The sequence below is a fragment of the Mesoplodon bidens genome (assembly GCF_964165515.1).
Source record: "Mesoplodon bidens genome assembly, chromosome: 1".
Lineage (NCBI taxonomy): Eukaryota > Metazoa > Chordata > Mammalia > Artiodactyla > Ziphiidae > Mesoplodon > Mesoplodon bidens.
In genome coordinates, this window is record NC_138176.1 from 119,764,354 (window position 1) to 119,788,262 (window position 23,909).

The 23,909-nt window shown below is 40.2% G+C and overlaps 1 protein-coding gene across 5 annotated transcripts in view; it reads right to left on the reverse strand.

Moving 5' to 3' along the window:
* Positions 1-23,909, reverse strand: part of SLC16A9 (solute carrier family 16 member 9) — a 69,348-nt gene that overhangs the window by 18,571 nt on the left and 26,868 nt on the right. For 3 of the 5 annotated variants that reach the window (XM_081252298.1, XM_081252300.1, XM_081252299.1), the window contains exons 2-3: positions 17,759-17,991; positions 2,669-2,812 (exon numbers count right to left, since the gene is read on the reverse strand). In XM_081252298.1, the coding sequence (XP_081108424.1) occupies positions 2,669-2,812; positions 17,759-17,954 (340 nt within the window). In that variant the 5' untranslated portion in view covers positions 17,955-17,991. The remainder of the gene's footprint in view (positions 1-2,668; positions 2,813-17,758; positions 17,992-23,909) is intronic. The other 2 variants (XM_081252302.1, XM_081252301.1) reach the window with 2 other exon arrangements.

Here is a 23,909-nt window from a genome sequence, read left to right on the forward strand (position 1 = left end):
TAATGATTCAACTTTCTATGTAAAAAGGGGTTTGTCCTAAAAGGAATAATCTGATGCTCATACACAAACATTACATTTTTATTTTCATGATTTTAGACAAGAATGCAAGATGACTGTTCAATGAATACCTTCAAATTCTACACCAGAGATTAACATATTTGCATATAGGTTTAAACTGTATTAAGCACTACAGGGAATAAGTAATATAAAATATCAAACATATAACCTGTTCTCAAAGAACTAACAAGTGACCTGCTTATTTAGATTATGATCTGAGTAGAATGTGGGTATGTAGTTAAATTTAAAATAAACTTTAAGAGTTCTAAAAGCACTACAAATAATTACAAATATGTTAAAGAGGTCAGGATCTGGTGTCAGACTGAATGGATTCAATCCCAAATCTCCTACCTATGTGGCTTTAGTTAGTAATTTCACTTTGCTTGAGCTTCACTTTCCCTCTCTGTAAAATGGGCTCACATGGAGACTGGATGAGATCATATAAAGCAGAGCCTAGCACACACTACCTACTGGAATATTAGCGGCTATAATTTCTATTATTTATTATTGGGGAAATATCCCCATGTGAAAAAGAGGAATATTGGTAGTCAAAAAAATTAAATTCTTTCAGGCTTGACTCAAACCAACCATCTTGCTGGAATTTGTCTCTTAAGTATTTAAACACCAAAATCCTGAGCCGCAGCGTCTGTGTCCCTGCCTGGGTTGTGTCCGGCTCAGCTGTGCTTTTCCCTTCGCTGCCACATGTAGCAATGAGATCTGCTCTGTTTCAGTCTTTTCCTTTGCAGCTTCTCCTGTTAATTAGCTGTGTCAGCGCTGGCAGGCACCTCTGCCTCTACCCTAATATGCTGTGTTCTAAGACTTTTGCCATCATTTCTGAACAAATGTAATATAGATGGTACTATGGAGCTCATGTCTAGAAAACTGGCTCTTAACATACGTTTATCAAATGTGTTGTGACTTTTCTGACACTAAAGCAAAAACATGTTGGTCAGGAATAATTCATTCTTTTTTTATTTTATTTTTTGTGGTATGCAGGCCTCTCACTGCTGTGGCCTCTCCCGTTGCGGAGCACAGGCTCCAGACGCGCAGGCTCAGCGGCCATGGCTCACGGGCCCAGCCGCTCCGCGGCATGTGGGATCTTCCCGGACCAGGGCACGAACCCGTGTCCCCTGCATCGGCAGGTGGACTCTCAACCACTGCGCCACCAGGGAAGCCCTAATTCATTCTTTATATAAAATGTTTGAAACTGTTTAGCCTTTTATCGGAATTTCACTTAGAAAATAGCAATCTTTCTACAGATTTATAACTTATGTTCCTCTGATTATAACCCAAATCATTTCTTAACCCTTTCATTACTTAAGCAAATATTCAATTACATTTTACTGTATAATAGAGTGGGCATAATATTTTTATGATCTAAAATAACATATTTCATTCTATGTGACTAATATACTTTTCTATTTGTTCAAACTGAATATGAAAAACTAGAACAACTTTTTTTTTTTTTTTGCGGTACACGGGCCTCTCACTGCTGTGGCCTCTCCCGTTTCGGAGCACAGGCTCCGGACGCCCAGGCTCAGCGGCCATGGCTCAGGGACCCAGCTGCTCCGCGGCATGTGGGATCTTCCCAGACCAGGGCACGAACCCGTGTCCCCTGCATCAGCAGGCGGATTCTCAACCACTGCGCCACCAGGGAAGCCCAAAACTAGAACAACTTCTGCCTACACTGTATTTCAACTGTTATTCCCTCCAAATGCATATGATAACATTGGTGTATTATTAAAAAAATTCTAATTCCTAAACATTTGGACTCACATACAGGATACATTTGAAAGTGATTATTTGATTTACAAAAAAAATGTTTATTATTTAAAAGAAAAAAAATTCAGTTCTTTCAGACATTAAGAAGAAACTTTGAAAGTCGGAGTCTTTTAAAAATTCCCCACCAACAGCTCCTAGGGATCCTGAGTCTGGTGATGTTTGACACTGAATACAATGAGTACAATACATCACAAAAGCATTCCCCCCACAATTGCCAGTGCTCTCAGGCCCTGAGCCCTGTACCCTTTCCTCTTCTGTAACCAAGAGCATCATTAATCATCCCCACTGCTCAGTTTTCTTCACGCATGCCTTATCTTTAACAGAAATAATCATTATTATTATGTGCTTTAAAATCTGCTTTTTACTTCTGCTATCACCTTGTGATTGGGGCCCTGGTGACAGGTGCTGTGGAACAGCAAGGATGCTTAGAACACAAACAGTTCAACAGAGCCCTGCTTAACCGCCCAATAGGAAAGGGACCACTTCCTACATCAGTGAGAAGTGGCAGGTGTCAGTGACATCTAAGTTGCATGCTTCTCTCCCTCTTTTCCTTTTTTGTGCAAAGAGACAAGTGCTGAAATAAAAAAAACCTCCCCATGCCTTGCAAGAAAACAAAATGGGCATTGTTAAAACACATTTATCCTTTGAAGTATTTTGATTCACTGGGTGGACATTTTACTAAAACAACAATTTTTGGTGAAGTGGTTGCTGAAAGTGAATTATTCTTGAGCATTTTCACTCCTTACATTAACTGAATAAGAAACGTCACACGGGTAAAACATTTAACTCTCAAAGCTCAGTAAAGCATCACGGGGACCAAGTTTCTTACCTACAACAATGCCATAGGAAAAAAACAGAAAGTAGATATTGGGGGCAAAACTGCTCAACATGAGGCCTCCTGCCACCATGAAGCCACTGATGATTGTCACGGCTCTTGCTCCAAAAGATGACACACACAGGCTGCACACAGGACCTAAAATCATAAATGAAACCTTCACTTATTTAACAGTAACCTCCTCTCCACATCCTATCATCCATCCGAAATTTAAAACGATTCTTTCCATCGTAAAACAACAACAGCAATAATGAGCTACTGTGTGTTCACTATGGGTTGGACACCCTGCTACTTCACCATAAACAATCTCCCTTCATTATAATCTCACTGCATTTCTGGGAGGTAGGTGCTTTTGTTATCCTCATTTTTCTGATAAGGAAATTAAAGTGTCAGAAGAGGAAGGTCACAGAGCTAAGAAATCAGGGTTCTGGAGTCAGACTTTATTACATTTTCAATGAGAGTAACAGCAGCAGCCACCCTCAGAGTAACAATTAACAAGTAAAAACCCAGGCCATCTGGCTGTTGAGTCCATCACCTTAACCGCCACACTCTTCGGAGGATTTTGGTCTCCTGTACTTGCCATGCATCTTTTCTACCCAGAGCTCCTATCCAGCACAAGGCCAGTCATATAACTGATGATAAAAATAAACTTAATAGTTGACTCAATGCTATCAATAGCTTCCTTATAAAGGGATGAAGTGAGGGTCGTTACTCCCTTCCTAGAGAAGATCTTGGCAGGTGGGGCAAATGCCTCTACCCTACCCACCCAGGCATGATTTTGTCAGTATCACTGTCTTACATACTACATATAACCTGGAATTTGGGGGAGGAAGTGCACTGTTGACTGACAGGTAAAAGGGACCATTACTTGGACCAGTTCTATGCGGAAGTGGACAACTGCTCATGTTCTGGGATTTAAGTGATAGTGAAATTCTCTCTCACTAGCACTGTACCTTGACAGTATCTACAACTACGGAGCTTAGCATATTAGGAATAAAAGGACATGAAGGGTTACTCAGACCAGTAGTCTTATTTACATGGAAGGAAACTGAAGCTCAGGAGGGTTGTCCATGGCCATGGTTAGAAGAAAGAGCCCAACATTTAAAAGCAAAGAGAAACATCTTCATTGAATTCACAACAACCTTTCAAGGTACAAATCATTATTCTCAATTTTTAAAAAGCATGCTCACCAGAATGGCAAAAGGCAGACAACAATAAGTGTGAGCAAGGGTGTGCAGCAATCACAACTCCCATAAACCGCTAGCGTAATCTCCCAAAGCAGAACACAGTGCTGTGTAACTCCGAAGTTCTACTTCTATGTACACCTACACCAAAAGTCATGGACATGAATGGTCATAGCAGAACTAGTCATAGTAGCCAGCACCCACAGATCCAGATGTTCTTCAGTAGAAGAAGGTATAAGTAGATTCTGGTGTATTCATACAATGGACTATCACATGGCCATGAGAATGAATGATCTACAGCTACACACAGTAATGCGGGTGTATCTCACAAATGTATGTAGAGTGAAAGATACAATAAGAAAAAGTACACCTTGTGTAATTCCAATCATAAGAAGTACAAAAACAGACAAAATTAATCTACAGTCAGAAGTCAGGAGAGTGGATCTTTGGTAGGGGGTAGGAAGCTATAACCAGAAGAAAACACAGCCCAACTTCTAGGTACTGCTCACGTCCTGTTTCTGGATGTGAATGTGCTCATTACATGGGTGTGTCTGGTTTATAAAAACAATTCACTGAGCTACACTCTCATGATATGCACACTTTTCTGTACATATCTTAAAACATTTTAGGAAAGCTCAAATGGAGAGATAGTGTCATCCATCCACAGTCTCACTGTTAGTAAGTGGTGGAGCCAGGATCTGATGATCCCAGGCCCATTCTTACCAATAACAGAGAGTCTCTTAAGCACGTATTTAAGACCAGGTTATGACCACTGAGATACCACCAGCTTTCAATGCCTAGAGCCATCCCACATTCCTCCCTGGTCATGAACTGGCCCCTGTCATTTCAAGCCCTCTTGTGTGAGCCAGTATGGAAAAGCAGACTATATATTTACATGACAGAGGGGAATATTCTACTCCAGTGTTTTAGGAGGAAAATCCATTTGAAAGACCAAACTTATCTGAGAGTTGAGCTATGTGTATACCCAACGAGAAACACTTAGATGCTTCAAAAATAGAAATGATTTTAAGAGTCAAATTTCATAAATGGATGTGGACATCATAAACTCATGACCCTTCTATGTTGTTTACCAAATTGTATTGACATTGACAGTCAGTGTTTACAAATTTAACAGGCACATGGAATTGAAATAGAGATGGCATACTTGAAAAGCTTCAAGTTTCATCCTCGAAGCAAGACTTTAAATTTATGCTCCTTAAGGCATGTTAACTCTACAAGGAAACTCAAAGTTTGGGAAGATGGAGGTGGGGTGAAGGGTAATAATTTTCACAGCATGTACAACCAAAACCACTATTTATAAAATGTATAATATTATCATCAATTTTGTGATAAATTCTTAAATCATGTTTGCCTAATACATGATTCTTTGAATAAAATTAAGCCTAAGGAAGAAATGAGCAGAAATTCTTTGACAGATTAAACCAGCAAATTGAAAACTGGTTTTAAAAAACTTCTCACCTCACACCTGTCTGGCCTTTATCAAAAAATAACAAATAACAAGTGTTGATAAGGACGTGGATAAAAGGGAACCCTCGGGGGCCTCCCTGGTGGCGCAGTGGTTGAGAGTCCGCCTGCCGATGCAGGGGATATGGGTTCGTGCCCCGGTCTGGGAGGATCCCATATGCCGTGGAGTGGCTGGGCCCGTGAGCCATGGCCGCTGGGCCTGCGCATCCGGAGCCTGTGCTCCGCAACGGGAGAGGCCACAACAGTGAGAGGCCCGCATACCACAAAAAGAAAAAAAAAAAAAAAGGGAACCCTCATGCACTGTTGGTGGGAAGGTAAACTGGTACAGCCACAATGGAAAACAATATGGAGATTCCTCAAAAACTTAAAAGTAGAACTACCATACGATCCAGCAATTCCACTCCTGGGTATTTATCCAAAGAAAACAAAAACACTAATTCGAAAAGATATATGCATCCCTATGTTCACTGCAGCATTATATACAATAGCCAGGATATGAAACCAACTTAAGTGCCCATCAATAGATGAATGGATTTGGTATATATATACAATGGAATATTACTCAGCTATAAAAAAAGAATGAAATCTTGTCATTTGTGACAGCATGGATGGACCTAGAGAATATTATACTAAGTGAAATAAGTCAGACAGAGAAAGACAAATACTGTATGATTTCACTTACATGTGTAATCTAAAAAACAAAACAAATGAAAAAACATATTTAAACAGAAACACAGTCATAGATACACAGAGTCAGGGAACAAACAGGTGGTTGCCAGAGGGGAGGGGCGTAGGGGGAGAGAGAAATAGATGAGGGAAATTAAGAGGCTAGAACTTCCAGTTACAAAATAAATGAGTCACAGGTATGAGATGTACTGTGTGGGGAATACAGTCAATTATGTAATATCTTAGCATGGTAACATCCTGTAATTACACTCATTGTGGTGATCATTTTAAGATGTGTAGAAATATCAAATCACTATGTTGTGTACTGGAACTAATATAGTGTTGTAAGTCAGTTATACTTCAAAAGCAAACAAGCCAACAAAAAAGCTCATAGAAAAAGAGATCAAATTTGTGGTAACGAGAGGTGGGGGATGGGGGAGGGAGACTTGGATGATAGTGGTCAAAAGGTATAAATTTCCAGCTATAAGATAAATAAGTACTAGTGATGAAATGGACAACATGATAAATATAATTAACACTGTTGTGTGCTATATATGAACGTTGTTAAGAGGGTAAATCCTGAGAGCTCTCATCACAAGGAAAAAAATATTTTTTTCTATTGCTTTAATGTTGTACCTATATGAAATGATGGAAGTTCACTAAACTTATTGTGGTAATCAATTCATGATGGATGTAAGGCAAATCATTATGCTGTACACCTTAAACTTATACAGCGCTGTATGTCAATTATATCTCAACAAAACTAGAAGAAAAAAAAAATCTCTACTTTCACACCACCCCCTGCTGCTTACTTAGAGGAAAAAATCTTGATGTCAGAGGTTAAAGGCAAAGAATTTTAGAGCTGAATGGGGCCTTGGAAAGGGTCCAAAGACCTCATTTAAAAAATGATGAAACTGTAGTTCAGAAGGATCATGTGATTTGACCAAGAATCCATAGCTAATCAATGACAGGGCTACGGCCAAAGTCAGCCCAGCATTCTTCCCAATTGAGGTGTATTTCCATTGGCACCTTAATGTTTTTCTACAAATATCAGTTTAAAAAACACCTATGGGGCTTCCCTGCTGGCGCAGTGGTTGAGAGTCCGCCTGCCGATGCAGGGGACGTGTGTTCGTGCCCCGGTCTGGGAGGATCCCACATGCCACGGAGCGGCTGGGCCCGTGAGCCATGGCCGCTGAGCCTGCGCATCCGGAGCCTCCGCAACGGGAGAGGCCACAACAGTGAGAGGCCCGCGTACCAACAAAAAACAAAACAAACAACAAAACACCTATGTACTTTTGTTAATATCTTACAGCCTAAGTAATTTTATGAATTTACGGAAGATGAAAACATGACATTTATGTTCATTTTGGTGTTTAAAAGTTTAGAGCAAACTATTTTATTCTCATCCTCAGAACCAGGGTATTTCTAGACTCAATTTTCACAGATTTAAACCACAATAGCCCCAAGTTTCATCAATAACAATTAGGGCAAAGTATAACTGGAAGTGACCACTAAGTCACATTGACAAAACTGACACATTTATGTGTTTAGCTCTTCCTAGTAACAGGCAAGTTCTCCAAGATGATAAACCATAGATTACTCCTCGGCACTGGACTAGTTTCAACTCAAGAGATTCATTAAATCAAAGGACTACTCTCAGGGGAGATTTCTTATGAGACTTCAGCTCTTTTACTTTGCAGAGGGACCTTTGGAACAAAAGTTAGTTAACTTGTAATATGAACCAGTAACTCCACTCCTTGGAATCTATAACATTTTAGAAAAAAGGGAGGGAGGAACGTCATTACTGGGTTGCCAATTTTCCTATTTTAACAAGTAAAGACATTTTTAAATGTAATAACTATTATCACTGCCATTTCATTAAAGAGGAAGAAGGAATATTTTAATAAGGAAATAGTGAGAAGGATACAATTTCAGAGTAAAATGGAAGCCAATAAGAAAACAGTTACACACACACACAGAGACACGCACACACACACACTACATATCACTGCCTTTATATTCATTTCGTTTGTTTGTTTGTTTTGTAATGTATCAGTCTGGTTTTAGAGTCAGGATGATTTTAACCTTATAAACGAGTTTGGACAGTGTTCCTTTCTAGAAACCGAGAATGACCTCTGGGCAAAGGCTAGTGAAGAAATGAGGACTTCAGTCCTACAGCCACACGGAATTGAATTTTGCTAACAACCTAATGAGCCTTAAAATGGACTTTCCCTCAGTCTCCGGATAAGGGCCGAGAACAGCTGACACCTTGATTTTGACCTTCTGAGACCCAAAGCAGCGTACCCAGCCAAGTCTGCCAGACTTCTGTCCTGGAAAACGGTTATAAAAATTATAATTTTTCCTTAGTATACAAATTTAAAGCTTACATTGCCCACTAAGCACTACTTTGGCTTAATGAAAAAAATAATATATTGTTTTCATTATCAGTCAGTTCAAAAGATTGCCTAATGTTCCTTGTGGTTTTTTCTATTTGAGGATTTTTATAAATAGGTAAAGAAATTTCCTAAAAAAAAAAAAAGAAGATAGTTACACACACACACTACATATCACTGCCTTTATATTCATTTTTCCTTTCACAAAATGTTTTCTTGAACTCACGGTTGTATGTGTATTGGGGTTTAGGGGCCATTGTTACTATTACTACCTTCTGTCTGGGTGATTAATCTTGATTGGTTGGATGAACTGAAAATGCTAAGTAGCAGAGCTAGCAATGAGAACAGAAGACTGGTCTGAGGATGGCAGGTGGCAGGTGGGGCACTAAGACGTATACAGGGCTCTTAAAAGATATTCCACTCTCCTGCACAGTAGCCTGGCAACATCTTTGGCACAATGCTGACACGTTCCCTTAAAAAAGGTAAGAACCTATATATTAGGGAGTAACTCTATAAACCGAGGGTCCCCAACCCCTGGGCCGCAGACCAGTACTGGTCCTGAGGCTTGTTAGGAACCAGGCCGCACAGCAGGAGGTGAGCGGTGGGTGAGTGAGCAGAGCTTCATCTGCCGCTCCCCATCGCTCCCCAACGCTCGCATTAGTGCCTGAACCATCTCCCACCCCATGGAAAAATCATCTTCCACGAAACTGGTCCCTGGTGCCAAAAAGGTCAGGGACTGTTGCTATAAACCAAAGTGATGAATGAGGAACGAAAGGAGGATGCAGTAGGGTTTTAAAGCCCTACAACCTCTTAAATACAAAACGAAACAAAAACATAAAATCATTTGTTAATGGTCATCTGCAAATCAGACTGATTGATATTCTCAGCCAAGGAGGGGAATTAAATGAAGGAAATAAAAATGAAAACTCTTGCAGAAAAAGTGTTTTGTTATGTTCAAGGGTGAATTAGAAAATGAGAAGGATGAGAAGATGTGGTACATATATACAATGGAATATTACTCAGCTGTAGAAGAGAACAAAATAATGCCATTTGCAGCGACACTGATGGACCCAGAGATTATCACACTAAGTGAAGTAAATCAGACAAAGACAAATATCATATGATATTGCTTTTCGTGGAATCTAAAAAATGGTACAAATGAACTTATTTACAAAACAGCAGGGCTTCCCTGGTGGCGCTGTGGTTGAGAGTCCGCCTGCCGATGCAGGGAACACGGGTTCGTGCCCCGGTCCGGGAAGATCCCACATGTCGCGGAGCGGCTGGGCCCGTGAGCCATGGCCGCTGAGCCTGCGCGTCCGGAGCCTGTGCTCCGCAACGGGAGAGGCCACAACAGTGAGAGGCCCGCGTACCGCAAAAAAAACAAAACAAAACAAACAAAAACAAAAACAAAACAGCAACAGAGTCACAGATGTAGAAAACAAACTTATGGTTACCAAGGGGGAAAGGAGGGGAGGGATAAATTGGGAGATCGGGATTGACATGTACACACTACTATATATAAGATAACTAATAAGAACCTACTGTATAGCACCGGGAGTTCTACTCAGTGCTCTGTAATGACCTACATGGGAAAAGAATCTAAAAAAAGAGTGGATATATGCATATGCATATGTATAACTGATTCACTTTGCTGTACAGCAGAAACTAACACAACACTGAAAATCAACTATACTCCAATAAAAATTAATTTAAAAAAAAGAAAGAAAATGAGAAGGATGAGTTGTTCTAAGGAAGTCAGAATGATGTACACGTTAAGGGATGAAATTGTTTCCTTTAGCCCTTCAGGGTCATGTGGGTAGAAATGGAGTTAAATTTTTTGCTGGCTATGAAAATTAATGTGGAGGAAGAATACACATCTTTAAAAGTTTGCTAGTAACATAAATTTAGGTCTGCATTAGTCAAACAAAAGAGTAAATATTTGACCATTACCATTCCTTCACTATTTACCAAGCATCCATTAGAGCAGCACTGCTGCAAACTAGAAAGATAAGGAGGCACACATGGAATTTTAAACTTTCTACTAGCTCCATTAGATAAATAAGAAGAGGTAAAATTGATTTCAATAATATATTTTATCTAACCAAATACATCGAAAACATCATCATTTCAACATTTCAACATGATTAAAGAGATATTTTACACTCCTTTGTTTTGTACTGAGTCTTTGAAATTCACTGTGTATTTGTTACATTTATAGCACATCTCATCTTGAACTAGCCACATTTCAAGTGCCCAATAGCCACATGTGGCTAGTGCTTACTGTACTGGACCACACAGCACTGGAGTCTCATATCATGGTAGATAAGGACACAGAGAAGAAGACGCAAAATTTCTGACCTAGACCAAAAGGCAAAACAAACACATATCAAAACCTAAGGCCACGGGCAATAAGCACAAAAGAAAGGTTCAGATCATGTGTTTGGGGATTTCAGAGAAAGGGCGATCACCATGGGCCAAAGAACTGAGCCTTGAACTGGGCTGTGAAGTATTGACAAAAGAGATGAAAATACATTCTAAATGGAGAGAAGAGAACCATAATGTGGTTCTCCAATTTGTAATTTTTATAAGACAGCTTTGGAAATTATTCCCTTTGGGAAAGAAATCAACTTCCATGCACTTCTCTCTCCCAAAAAGTTTCAGAGAGTCCCCAGAGTGGTAGGATGGCCAGGCCTACTGTCGTAAGTATGCTGAAGGTACAATGAGAAATAAATTATAGCAGTAACCAGGCTGTGTGCTTGGAGCACTGCAAGGATTTCCTAAGACAGCAGATTGATTAGGCCCACGAGTCCTATCCCTCTACTTACAAGGCGGGGGGCCCAACAAACTGGCAGGTTTCTCACTTCTTACTCCCCCCTTTTTAAAAATTTTTGGCCACACCCCGCAGCATGTGGGACCTTAGTTCCCCGACCAGGGAGGGAACCCCGCGCCCCACACTGGAAGGTGGAGTCTTAACCACTGGACCACCAGGGAAGTCCCTGAGACCAGGAATTTTAAGTTCATCTTCCTGAGGAAGAGAAAGGCACTACAGAACCACACCCACTCAAATCCTTGCTCTCAAGTATACCTATCACCTTGCTCATCGGTTGCTTTGGTGTATCATGTACATTTGCCTTCTTCAAGTCAGCAAAACCTGCCAAGATTCTCACCAAACCCTAGACCTGCCTAGCACACTGGGAATGGGCCAATGTAACAGCATCCTTGTACGAGGCAGGAATTCAGTCCTATGCAAGGAGTTAACAGGGGGTAAAACTGTACAGATATGCTGAAACCCAGCTCTGCCAACACTCACAACTCATGCAGCAAGCCTGTTGGCTATACTGACTCATTATATTAACCTGGAGATAGATGTACTGACTCATTAGGGATTTGAAGATCTTTGGAGGAATTAAAGACAAAAAAAAAGAGAGAGGGAGGGGACTGTTAAATCTATCTGGAGTACAAAACTACAGAACAAAAGATCTCCCTGCTGTATCAGCAACTCTGCAGTCAGAAAAATGGTCCCACCCTTCTCCTTGAATGTGAAGCATAACACCCAACCAAAGAGTGCTTTCTGCCAACTTAAAACAATATAAGGCCATGATCGCCCTTTAGTTCAGTTACCTTCCATTCCTTCTGAATCCTTCAGGTTTCGACCAGAGAAACTGAACCAGAAGAAGACTCACATTAAGAGATTTATTGCAAGGAATTGGCTTATGTGGTTTTGGGACCTGGCTAGGCAAGGACAGCATCCACAGGACTAGGCGTCAGGAAGGGCAGGTTGGAACTCTCTTCCACAGGATGAAGCTACAGCTGTAGCTTCTACATTTCTACTCATAAAGACTTTCAATGAATTGAATCAGATCCACCTAGGTTACTTAAGATAATCTCGTTTACTTCAAGTCAATTGATTATGGACTCGGAGCACATCTATAAGATACCTTCACAGTGATACCTCCATGAGTGTTTGACTAACCATGGAATGCAGCCCTAGCCAAGTGGACACAGACTATCACACCTCCTAACACATCACTCCTTCTCCAGCCACATTTACTCTACCAGACTGCATCACCTGCAGCGCGATGCCAGGGCTTTGCATACGGGGACTCTGTGTGGACTGCCCTCTCCTTGCCCATGCATCTGGCCCGGCCCACCCTCCCTTCTGGCCCACTTCACAGCCTATCTCTACAAAACTCCAGAGACTGCCTTGTTCTTGCTATTCTTGGTATTTGTGGTGAAGTCTCAAGGCATTACTACCCTTTTTTCCTGTGTCTTCCCTGAGACTCTAAATCCCTTATAGCAGAGATGATGTCTGAGCCTCCCTAACACACAGGAGAAGAGACTCTCTGAGTGTGTGTAATGACGGTGTATAACCAAGGGAGGCCGAATCCTTGATATCCAGCTTTATTCATCCTAAGGATCATCTGGAAAAACAATTCAGATGAGAGGTCTACTTCTTTGTATTTTCTCAATTACTCAAGTTTCAAAGAGAAAGAATTAAGATTATAAAGAGTGTAAAGTTAAGAATTGCATGTCTTTCCGCTATTCTTAGCTATTGTCCAAATCTGGATTTGTTAAAGACAATGGGTCAGCCTTTAAATTCCAGATGCTTAGATACAATCTTGACAGCTCTCCCTCCTGCCCATCCCCCTAGAAATGTCTTTGTCTTTCAGGCTGAAGGGTCCCTTTCTTTTGCAGATTCCACAGTTTGGCTGGGACTGCCTGGGAGAGTAATTTTATTTGTGGGGGATTGTTGTTCTTTAATAACTAATATTTGTTGAGTACCTACCATATGCCAAGCACCATCTCAAGTATTCTACATGGCAATCATATAAGGTAGGTACTTTTATTTTTTATTTGTTTATTTTTTTGGCCATGATGCACAGCATGCAGAATCTTAGTTCCCCAACCAAGGATTGAACCCACGCCCCCTGCACTGGAAGTGTGGAGTCTTAACCACTGGACCTCCAGGGAAGTCCCAGGTAGGTACTTTTATTATCTCCAATTTAAAGATGAAGAAACAGACTTAACAGGTTAGAAAAACCATTGCTTGGGTGTCAATCTTTCTCTCTTTTTTTTTTTCCAATCTTCCTCTTAAGACAATGTGTTCATCTTGGACAGGTCACTAAACCTTAAGGACAATAATGCCTATTTCAGTGTGTTATTATGAGGATCAACCAAGATCAAGTAAGTGAAGGTGGCTGGTATTGAGCCAGGCACACAAGGGGCACTTTTTGAACTAAAGGGACAGGTACATGAAAAGTAGAATTTGTATGTTGCTTAGCAAATGTACTTCTGCTGTGCTTGCTCAATTATAAATCTCCAGAGGTCGGATCACAGAACTAGTCAAGGATGACACCTACCAGGCCTTCTCTGGACAAAACTGGGTAAAGAAAACAACTCATGTTTCTCAGCTACGATACGGCTTACTGCATCAGAATCATCTGGGGAACTAGTTAAAAAGAAGATTCCTGGGACCACCCTCCATCCCCACCTCACAGCACTGATGAGTAAGAAATTGGCTTTTTAGACAAGCTCAAGTAATTCATATATACTCCTGATTTTAAGAGCAACTATAAAAGATGTATTTATGTAAATATATACATACATATATATATATAAATTAAATTAATTTTTATCAAAAAGGATGCAAAGATGTCCGTTTATGTGTTTTTTCCCCAGAATTGGGGGCACTGGACACAATTTATCATGGTTTACATGGCATACACAGTGACACATTCAAGCAGAAACCTACAAGAGTTCCCTTTATAAATATGTCAACACCAATATACATTTGAGAATGATCAAGAAGTGCAAGACTGCAATCTAAGTAGAGAGGGCTTAAGCCAGTGGTAGCTCCCAACTGAAAATCACTTTGGGGGCTTGAAAAAGATTCACATATGTGGGCCCGACTATAGACTGACTGAATTAGAATGTCTGAGGGTCAAATCCAAGCATTTATATGCTGAAATCTTTCTATAGATGATTCTGATTATCTCCCTGGTTAAGAATCACTGACAATCCTGATGAGATGTACTTTTCCTATTTCCAAGGTAGTACTGATCCATTTGTTTATGTGTAGAAGAAAGTTGTCAACAAAGTAAATGACGAATGTGGCTCAAATGCCGCTAGACCCCCTCTTGCTAATACTGTATTACATAGCTTTCAGGATTTGTCCCTTAATTTATGCTATGAAGAGCCAAGGGAAGCCAACAACACAGATACTCAGTGGCCACTAACTAAAGTGCACACAGGCATGTGCACAAACGCACACAAACACACACCCATAAGTCTTAGCTCTCCAGTCATCATTATTTTCTCACTGCTTCCTCATTCTGGAACGCTTTGGTCTCCGTATTCTATGTTTATCTACAAAAGCTCTGATTAGCTGCTTCAAGTGTCTTCTCATCTAGCTGAAGACACTGAAGATAAGTTACTTGCACAAGCTCCCTCAGCTACAGGGTGGTACAGCCAGGACTCAGATTAGCTCTGACTTCAGCCCAACACTCCCCCAGTACTTGTTCATTCCCTGGACGTTTGATGGGATGCTCTCTCTCTCCAGCCCACCAAGCGGGGCTGGCCTCGTAGGCACGCAACCAATGCAGCTGCACAGGACTCAGCTCAAGAAGGGCCATGCACTTGGTCTGCTGCCCTGCTGCTGCTGTCTTGAAATTCTTAACTTTTTAAACTGGAGGCCTTGCATTTTCATTTTGCACGTGGTATTGCAAATTATGTAGCTGGTCCCGCCTACAAGTGAAGGTGGCTGCTTGTGGGCCCTGAGACAGACTGGTCCATCCACTTAGGAACTTGCAGAAAGTGGAGAGCTGCAGTTCAGTTTTCAGAGTCTCAGCATCAGCTCTGACCACCAGTACCCCATCCATCCCTAAGAAGATCTCAGCTTCCCTGAACACCTCAAACCCTCAAGTCTTACCTGGACAGACTTCCTGAAAAAGAGCTTTGTTCTCCAAGTATGTGCTGATGGAGATAGCATTTCAATTACCCTTTGACCCTTGCTGGAAGGCAAGGTAATTGAATTTCTGTTGAACTTTGTATTTGCTAATAGAAATGATGACTAATTGGGACTTCCCTGGTGGTCCAGTGGTAAAGAATCTGCCTTCCAATGCAGGGGACTCAGGGTTCGATCCCTGGTCAGGGAACTAAGATCCCACATGCCACGGGGCAACTAAGCCCGCACACTGCAACTACTGAGCTCTTGTGCCTCAATGAGAGAGCCTGCGTGCCGCAAACTACCAAGCCCATGTGCTCTGGAACCTGCACGCCACAACTAGAGAACCCACACGCCCTGGAGCCTGCCCACTACAACCAGAGAGAGAAAACCTGCCGCTACAACTACAGAGAAGCCCGCACGCCAAAACGAAGAGCCTGCACCACAGTGAAAGATCCTGCATGCCACAACTAAGACCTGACACAGCCAAAAAAGAAATGATGACTAATCGGAGAACATTTAAAAATTCTCTTCTCACCAGATCATTTTCTAAAAATTATATTCTCAAACATATCAATCATCATCCACTTGTACTTTGACAGCTTTACAAACAATCCACATTTTGAAAAACTCTTTCAAACAAATCTTGGCAAATGTTTCCTGCTTTTCTGATGCTTATAATGACAGTGTTATTTTCATTTGTTTAGTTATGTTTAGTTCTCTTATCTGACATGGCCAGATGATCCAGCATTGTTTTTCAAGTCTTGTTTTTAATTCAACAAAGTAATTCATCAATTGGAAGCAACTGTTTTTGTTTTGTTTTGTTTTAAGAAGTCCCCTTTAGTGATCAGGAAAGATAACAGATTTAAAAGAAGGAATGACCAATGCATTTTCTTTGTAAATCATTTTAGAGCTGAAAAATACCTTATAAATCGCCACATTCACTGTCCTTATTTTCCCCATAAGAATAGAGATTGTGATTTGCTCAATGAATCATGTAAAGGTCATAGCTCAGGATGAGACTCCAGGGCTACATCTTAGCATATCTGTTCTTTTTTAAAAATTTTTATTGGGGTATAGTTGATTTACAATGTTGTGTTAGTTTCTGCTGTACAACAAAGTGAATCAGTTATACATATTCATATATCCACTCTTTTTTAGATTCTATTCCCATATAGGCCATTACAGAGTATTGAGCAGAGTTCCCTGTGCTATACAGTAGGTACTTATTAGTTATCTATTTTATATATAGTAGTGTGTATACAGCATGTCTGTTCTTAACTAGTTCCTAGTAAGTTAGACTGATGATCACTAAATACTACTGCAGAGTTCAAACTATGACTCCAGAAATTGAAGTGCATATGATTTTAGTCCTTAAAAAAAAAGCCGCTCTACTGTTCTCTCTAAAGATGTTAAGAACCACTATTATATCATACTTGATAAATGTTTATCAAGAATATTACTTTTGGGGCTTCCCTGGTGGGCACAGTGGTTAAGAATCCGCCTGCAAATGCAGGGGACATGGGTTCGATCCCTGGTCCGGGAAGATCCCACATGCCGTGGAGCAACTAAGCCCATGCGCCACAACTACTGAAGCCCGCGCGCCTACAGCCCGTGAGCCACAACAAGAGAAGCCACCGCGATGAGAAGCCCTCGCACCACAACTAAGAGTAGCCCCCGCTCACTGCAACTAGAGAAAGCCCACATGCAGCAACGAAGACCCAACGCAGCCAAATATAAATAAATAAATTTTAAAAAAAAGAATATTACTTTTGGAGACATTTTATGAAGGTCACACAAAACGCATCACATACATCTTATACATAACACTATATTTAAATCCTTAATTGAGAAGGGACTACTCTTTGTCATATCAAATTTTTCTTAAGAAGGTGACACAAATGTAGGACATGCAATCTGATCATGGTGTATCCGAATCAGAGAGGAGTAATTATGAACCATAGACGAACTGTTCCCAGGACTGCTGAAAAATATTTGGTCCTTTGGTCACCCGCGTTCATCGGACATACCTGGATCACTGCCCTCATACTCCTGTATCTTTCTTATTTGTGGAAACGTGTGTCTCACTAGACTGAGCCTCTTGAAGGCAGAAATGATGTGTTTGCCATTCATCCTTTCATATTCAGCATCTAGCACACTGCCTGGCACACAGTAGCAAATAAATATATAAAGGAATGAATGAATGGACAACTGAATCTCTGATGGAATTCCTGTATTGTCACATAGATTTATGACAGTGAAAGAGTGGTTTATAATCTCAGTGAAGGCAGCAAAGTAGGTGCTATACTTTAAAAAAAGAAAATAGCCTCCTATGTCTTGCACAATGTGAATGATGCAGCAAACGTAATTAAATGATTAACGAGTGAGGAGAAGCATAAGTTTCTCCACTTACTTGCAAGCAAGCCAACTCCACTTGCAAGGGATCCGACCCAGGCTGTTTTTCCCTTCCCTTCACCAAAGGCGTCCAGCCATTCTATGTACAAGACGCCAACAGCTAGCGGAGATCCGTAACACAAAAACTGAGTAAAGAGGGAGGCCAGTACAATCACCCAGCCCCAGCCACCGTCAGGTGGCTTCTTAAATTCCATTGTAATGTGAGATCAAGGCGGTGTTTCTCTGTAGGTCCTAAGCAAAAACAAAAAGAAAAAAAGAAAAGCATATTTAGAGTGTGGCGAGGCATGGTATTTTAGATTAAAAATATCTCCTCCCAAATTGAAACATTAAAAAAGTTCTCTAAAAATATAAGAGGAAAAGGATAAAGTATCATTGATATACCAAGTTAACTTTAAAATTTTGATTTCTGCTTTGAATAAGTAATACATCCACATGTTTCCAAAAAGATGTTTTTTATATCATAAAAAGGATAAATTCGGAGTTTGCGATTAACATATACACACTACCATATATAAAATAGATAACCAACGGGGACCTACTGTATAGCACAGGGAACTCTATTCAATATTTTTGTAATAACCTAGAAGGGAAAAGACTCGGAATCACTGTGCTGTACACCTGAAACTCACATGACATTGTAAATCAACTATACTTCAATTTTTTAAAAAGGCATAGAGTGTAGAGTGTAAAGTCTTCTTCCCAAACTTGCCCCCATTCACCAGGTTCCCACCCCAACCCAACCACAGGAAATCACTGTTTTTGGTTTCCTGTGGCACCCTGAGTTCCCCAGGAAACACTCTTACTTAGCAAGAGGAGGTTTACTAAAAGTGTTCTCTTTCTATGGAAGAGACCAGACAGCAGCAGGAGAAGGTAAATTACCATGCAGCTTAAGGAAGGGGATTTCTAAAGCTGGCTGACCCTGCACAGTTGCCCTGAGTTGGGGGTGGGAAGCTGGCCCTTCACACCCCCATGTTGCTAATTCACTGATTGCAGGCCACCCCAGAAGGGGGCATGATCTCAGGTGAGGTGACTCTCTTCAAAAGAGGCAATCATTACCCATGGGGTTTGTTCCCTGAAGGCCATCTGTCAGCAGCCCTTCAGCTGCTTCAGCAAGAAATCTTTCATTCCTACGGGGGTCTGGAGGCAGCACATCACAATGTTCACACTCGAGTATCCTTCCAGAGTTTATGAGTATGCAAGCAAAACCAAGCAAATAGTCTTAGATTTCCTTTTTTCAACAAAAAGTGGACATTGTACATTCTATTCCATGCCTTGTTTTATTCGCTTAACATCCTTGGGAATGCTTCCCTATCAACACATAGAGAGCATCCTCAGTCTTCTTTCTTAAATACACACATATGGTTGTATACTTGTTTGTTTGTTTTCCTTATCGAATAGGCAAAACATTCACATGGTTCAAAAATGAAAAAAATGGCAACAAGTATACAGTCTCCATCTACCTAGTTCCCACCTAACTTCCATTCTCTCCACCAGTAACCAACGCTTCTTGTTTCTCTTATATCCTTCCAGAATTAATTTATGAGTACAATAAGCTAACTCATATACAGATTTCCTCTAATTTTTTACACAAAAAAATAGCATATTATATACATTGGTGTGTGTCTTGCTTTTTTTTTTTTTTTTTTTGCGGTACGCGGGCCTCTCACCGTTGTGGCCTCTCCCGTTACGGAGCACAGGCTCCAGACGCGCAGGCCCAACGGCCATGGCCCACGGGCCCAGCCGCTCCGCGGCATGTGGGATCCTCCCGGACTGGGGCACGAACCCGCGTCCCCCGCATCGGCAGGGAAGCCCTCTTGCTTTTTTTCACTTGACAAATACCTTGCAATGCATACATAGTAACCTTCCTCATTCCTTTCTTTCTGCTACATTGTGTTCCAGCAATTCTTAACTGTTTAACCAGTCCCCATGGCTTCCAATGAAAAACAATGCTGCAGTGAATAACCTTACATACACATTTATCTTTCTACATACCTGTCAGGAATTGCTGAGTCAATTACAAATATACATTTGTAGCTGTAATTAGCATTAGCAAATTGACTTCAAGGGATTAAACTGATTTATATGATCCCCAGCGACTTTGGGTGTGTTGTGAAACTTCTCGATTTTTGCCAGTTTGTTCGCTTTAAAACAGTATTTCATTATAGTTTTAATTTGCATTTCTCAACATTCTCTGAATGATGTGTGACGTTTCATAGGTGAAAAGCCACTTGTAATTCGTATCTAATTATTGAGAATATATGGGTGTTTCTGGATTTTTCTTTCTGTTCCACTGATCTGTCTATTCACTCACCATACCACATTTGTTTACCTACTAAGTCTTTTTTTTTTTCCGGCCGTGCCATGAGGCTTGTAGGGTCCTAGCTCCCCGAGCAGAGATTGAAGCCACGCCCTCGGCAGTGAGAGCGCAGAGTCCTAACCACTGGACCACCACGGAATTCCCTAAGCCTTTTTAATATATTTTAAGTTCCAGTGGAAATAGTTCTTTCCCTCTCTCTCCATCATTGCACACCTTTTCAATATTTTCTTGGTTCCTCTTGTTTGTTTACTTTTTTATATGAACTTCAGAATCAGTTTGTCTGCTTCTGAAAGAAATCTGATGGTGTTTTCATTAGGACTGAGTTAAATTATAAATTGATTTAGGAAAAATACTCCTTTTATGATGTTGAATCTTTCTATCTTCCATTTCATATCTTTCCATTTGTTCAAGTCTACTTTTGTGTTCTTAGTGCTTAAAATTTTCCCCAACATTTCTTTTTATTTTATTTTTATATATCTTATCCTTTTTGCTAATATTATAATTGGGCTTATTTCTTTGATTTGTCTTCTGTTTGTATGTGTAAAAGCTATTAATATCTGTATGTTAATTTTGGACTCCACTACCTTACTATAAAATCTCTTGTTTGAAGTAGATTTTTGGATGATTCTCTTGGATACATACAATCTATAATACAATACAGTTGTATAACCATCGACAAACAGTGGTAGTTTTACCCCCAACTTTGGATTTTTATGCATCTATCTAACTTCCTTCTTTTGCCTTTGCGTGGGACAAGCATCTAGAATAACGTTAAATAATAAGAGTACACATCGCTGTCTAGTTCCTAAATTCAATGGGAAAGCCTTCAAGTGTCATGGTGCTGCTTCTGAGGCTGAGATAGATATATTTCACAAAGTTAAGAAAAAAAGTTTCTACTTTTGAGTATTATTATACAGAATGTTTATTACACTTTTCTGAAATGCATTTCCAGTGCATAGGAAGATAATTATGATTTGCTCCTTTTAATTTTTAATGTAACAAAATCTGTATTTTCTGCTATTGAACCATACTTGAATCAGTAGATAAATCCTCCCTGGTTCATGCTCTGCTTTGATTATGTCAGTCTATTTGGGGGAGGGTTAAATTCATAAGTGAGATTTGTCTCTTTTTGTTTTTAATTTTGACTAGGTTTTGGTATCAAAATGATATTTTAAAGGAATTTGAAACATTCATTCTTTATAAGTTCTGAAACAGTTTACATGGCAATGGATTTGGAGGCCCAAGGCCTGAACTTCCTGCCCCCAACAGGGCCTCCCACTTAATCTTCACCTCCTGTCTCTCTTCACCATGCCAGCTTTACAGTCAGGTTCAACAGTCTTCTTTGCCCACAGATTTTGCCAAACCATCCCCTTGGCTGTAGTTTCATCAGACAATAGGTAAAGAGAGTAGGAATATCCTTCATCCATTCATGCGTATCCCTAGTTAGATGGTGAGGCATGTGGCTACCTTAAGAGAGTCATAGCTACACCCATCAATTTACCTGAGCCTCAGTGAATTTCTCCATTTTGACATTCAAAGCCCTGGGCAAAAATCACGTCACCACCTGCCACAGGATTTTGTACAAATTAACTTTCAATATTTCATAACTGAAAACTGAAAGATATTGCAAGTTGTGCACAAAACTGTGGAGTCTAAAATCCAGTCTCCCAGACCACATGATTGTGTTAGCAGACAGAATACTCTAAACTTCCAAATATCGAAACCCTCTGAAGTGTTCAGATATGCCCCTTCATCAGAAGTTTACTCTCTCCAGTACCTACTCTACTGTAAAAGTAAATAATAAAATTCTGTTCCTCCCAATGACAATGTAGTACTCTGAAATTCCTGTTTAGAATACCTTTTAAAGAAAAGATAGCCTTAATTTCCTAAACTAGATAATATATGATAGCAATAGCCAAACACCTAATGAGACTAAAAGGCTGTATAAAAACAAATGCATAAGACACTGTCCTTCATTTAAATCTTCAAATTACAGCACTCCAGGAAAAGTACACATTTACAAAGGCAAATCATAAATAAAGCCAGTATTTTCTGGAGGGCAGGGGGAAGGCAGTGAAAGGGTGAGGAGTATCTCCCTTGCCAGTTTGCAAACTGAAGTAGACAGAAATGCCTTTATACACCAAGTACTTTTGCCTTGCCTTGTTTTGCTTTGCCTTGCCTTGGGTGACATTTCAACACATAGCACAGGAGCCAGAGAAATTCTTCTCTCAGTAAATATTTGGGAGAGCAAACCTTTGAAATACAAAGCTTCCATATATATCAACTTAGACTAGAAAGACGAGTTTTTATAAAGAGTTGGCTAAGAGCTTCTGACCTTTAATTGTCACATAGTGTGAGATACTTGTAGCCTGAAGAGAACATGGTGAAAAATACCATTTAGTGATTTCTTGTTTTCTGTCAGGGCAACACCTTTCTCCTGTATTTCCGCTATTCCTTAGATGTCACTCACCTGCTACTTCTCTGATATTCTATGTTCTGTAAGGTGATTTCACAAATAGACTAGCCTTTCCTCCCTGCTGTAATGGTACTCAATTTCCTTTGGAGCACCCGGATCTTCCTCATGGGTAGATGGTTGGTGGGACTGTTAATCAAGGTTCCTTGATCTTGACCTATAGAGTAGAACCTGATCCAAACAAGGCCAGTAGGACCTCTCTCCCAGGATCCTGAATCTCAAGTGAAATCCTCTAATAAAAGAAAAATATTTGGAGTTTATTGATCCCAGTGGTGGTGCATTAAAGAAACCCTCCGTCAGATCCTACTACCTTTGCTCCCTAGGGATACCCAAGCCTGGTTTCTCCAGCCTTCCATTTCATTCTATGAGCTAACATAGTAAATTATTTTGTTAAGTTAGCTGGTATTTGTTGCTTTTAAGTGCAACAGAATAAACATGTTGTGAGTATGCAGTAATTTCAAGTTGATTATTTTAACCATCCATACCCTGCTTGATCCTATTTGGGCAAAAGGTTAAGCTTAGGAGTATAGTCTATGACCACAAAATACAGGAAATATAGATACACCGTAACTTTTTTTCTGAAAATTTCATCTTATTAATCCTCCTTCTTGACAATTTATGATCCAATATGATAAAATGCCTTCCCTGGCATTCTTGTACATAAAAAGTCTAAATTAACTGAAATTTCCACTAAGCCCACTTATCCTAATATTTACAGAAATGCAGTGTTATAAAAATGGGATCTTCATGGAAAAAGCTTTTTGATCACTTTCAGTTTAAATTATATTGCACTCGACACCAAAGGAAATCAGAAGGAATATAAGGCATCACCCTTGCCATCTAGGAGCTTATAACCCCATTAGGAAGGTAAGATACACTCACAAGAGGGTATATAGTTAAGTGCCACAGAGGTGGGTAGATAGTAAACCTTTAGGAGTCAGAGGGAATGAAGGCAATCAAGGCAGGAGCAGGAGTGGAAGCCCTCACACAGCAGGTTCGTTCCAAAGAATAATGTAGAGACCCATGAAAGGGGGGCTCAGACAAGAGGATCAAGATTAATATGGGTGTGGAATCAGGAAAAGGCTTAATAGGTTTCGTGTAAAGTGAAGAGGGCAGACCTTACAAGGCTCCCAGAGGAAAATTAGATTAGAAAGATGGCACTCCCCACTGAAACTTAACAGGAAAGTGTCTCAAGAAGCCTGTGTTTATAGCCCCAAGATAGGATTCTTTTAACACTTTTTGTAATAAATCCTGGCACTAATAATAACCCATTTATATTATCTAAGTGGTGTGTTTTTTCCCTAAAAAGTAGCAAGATCAATAAGTACCAGAACATGTTGTTTTATTCCATGAGTATAT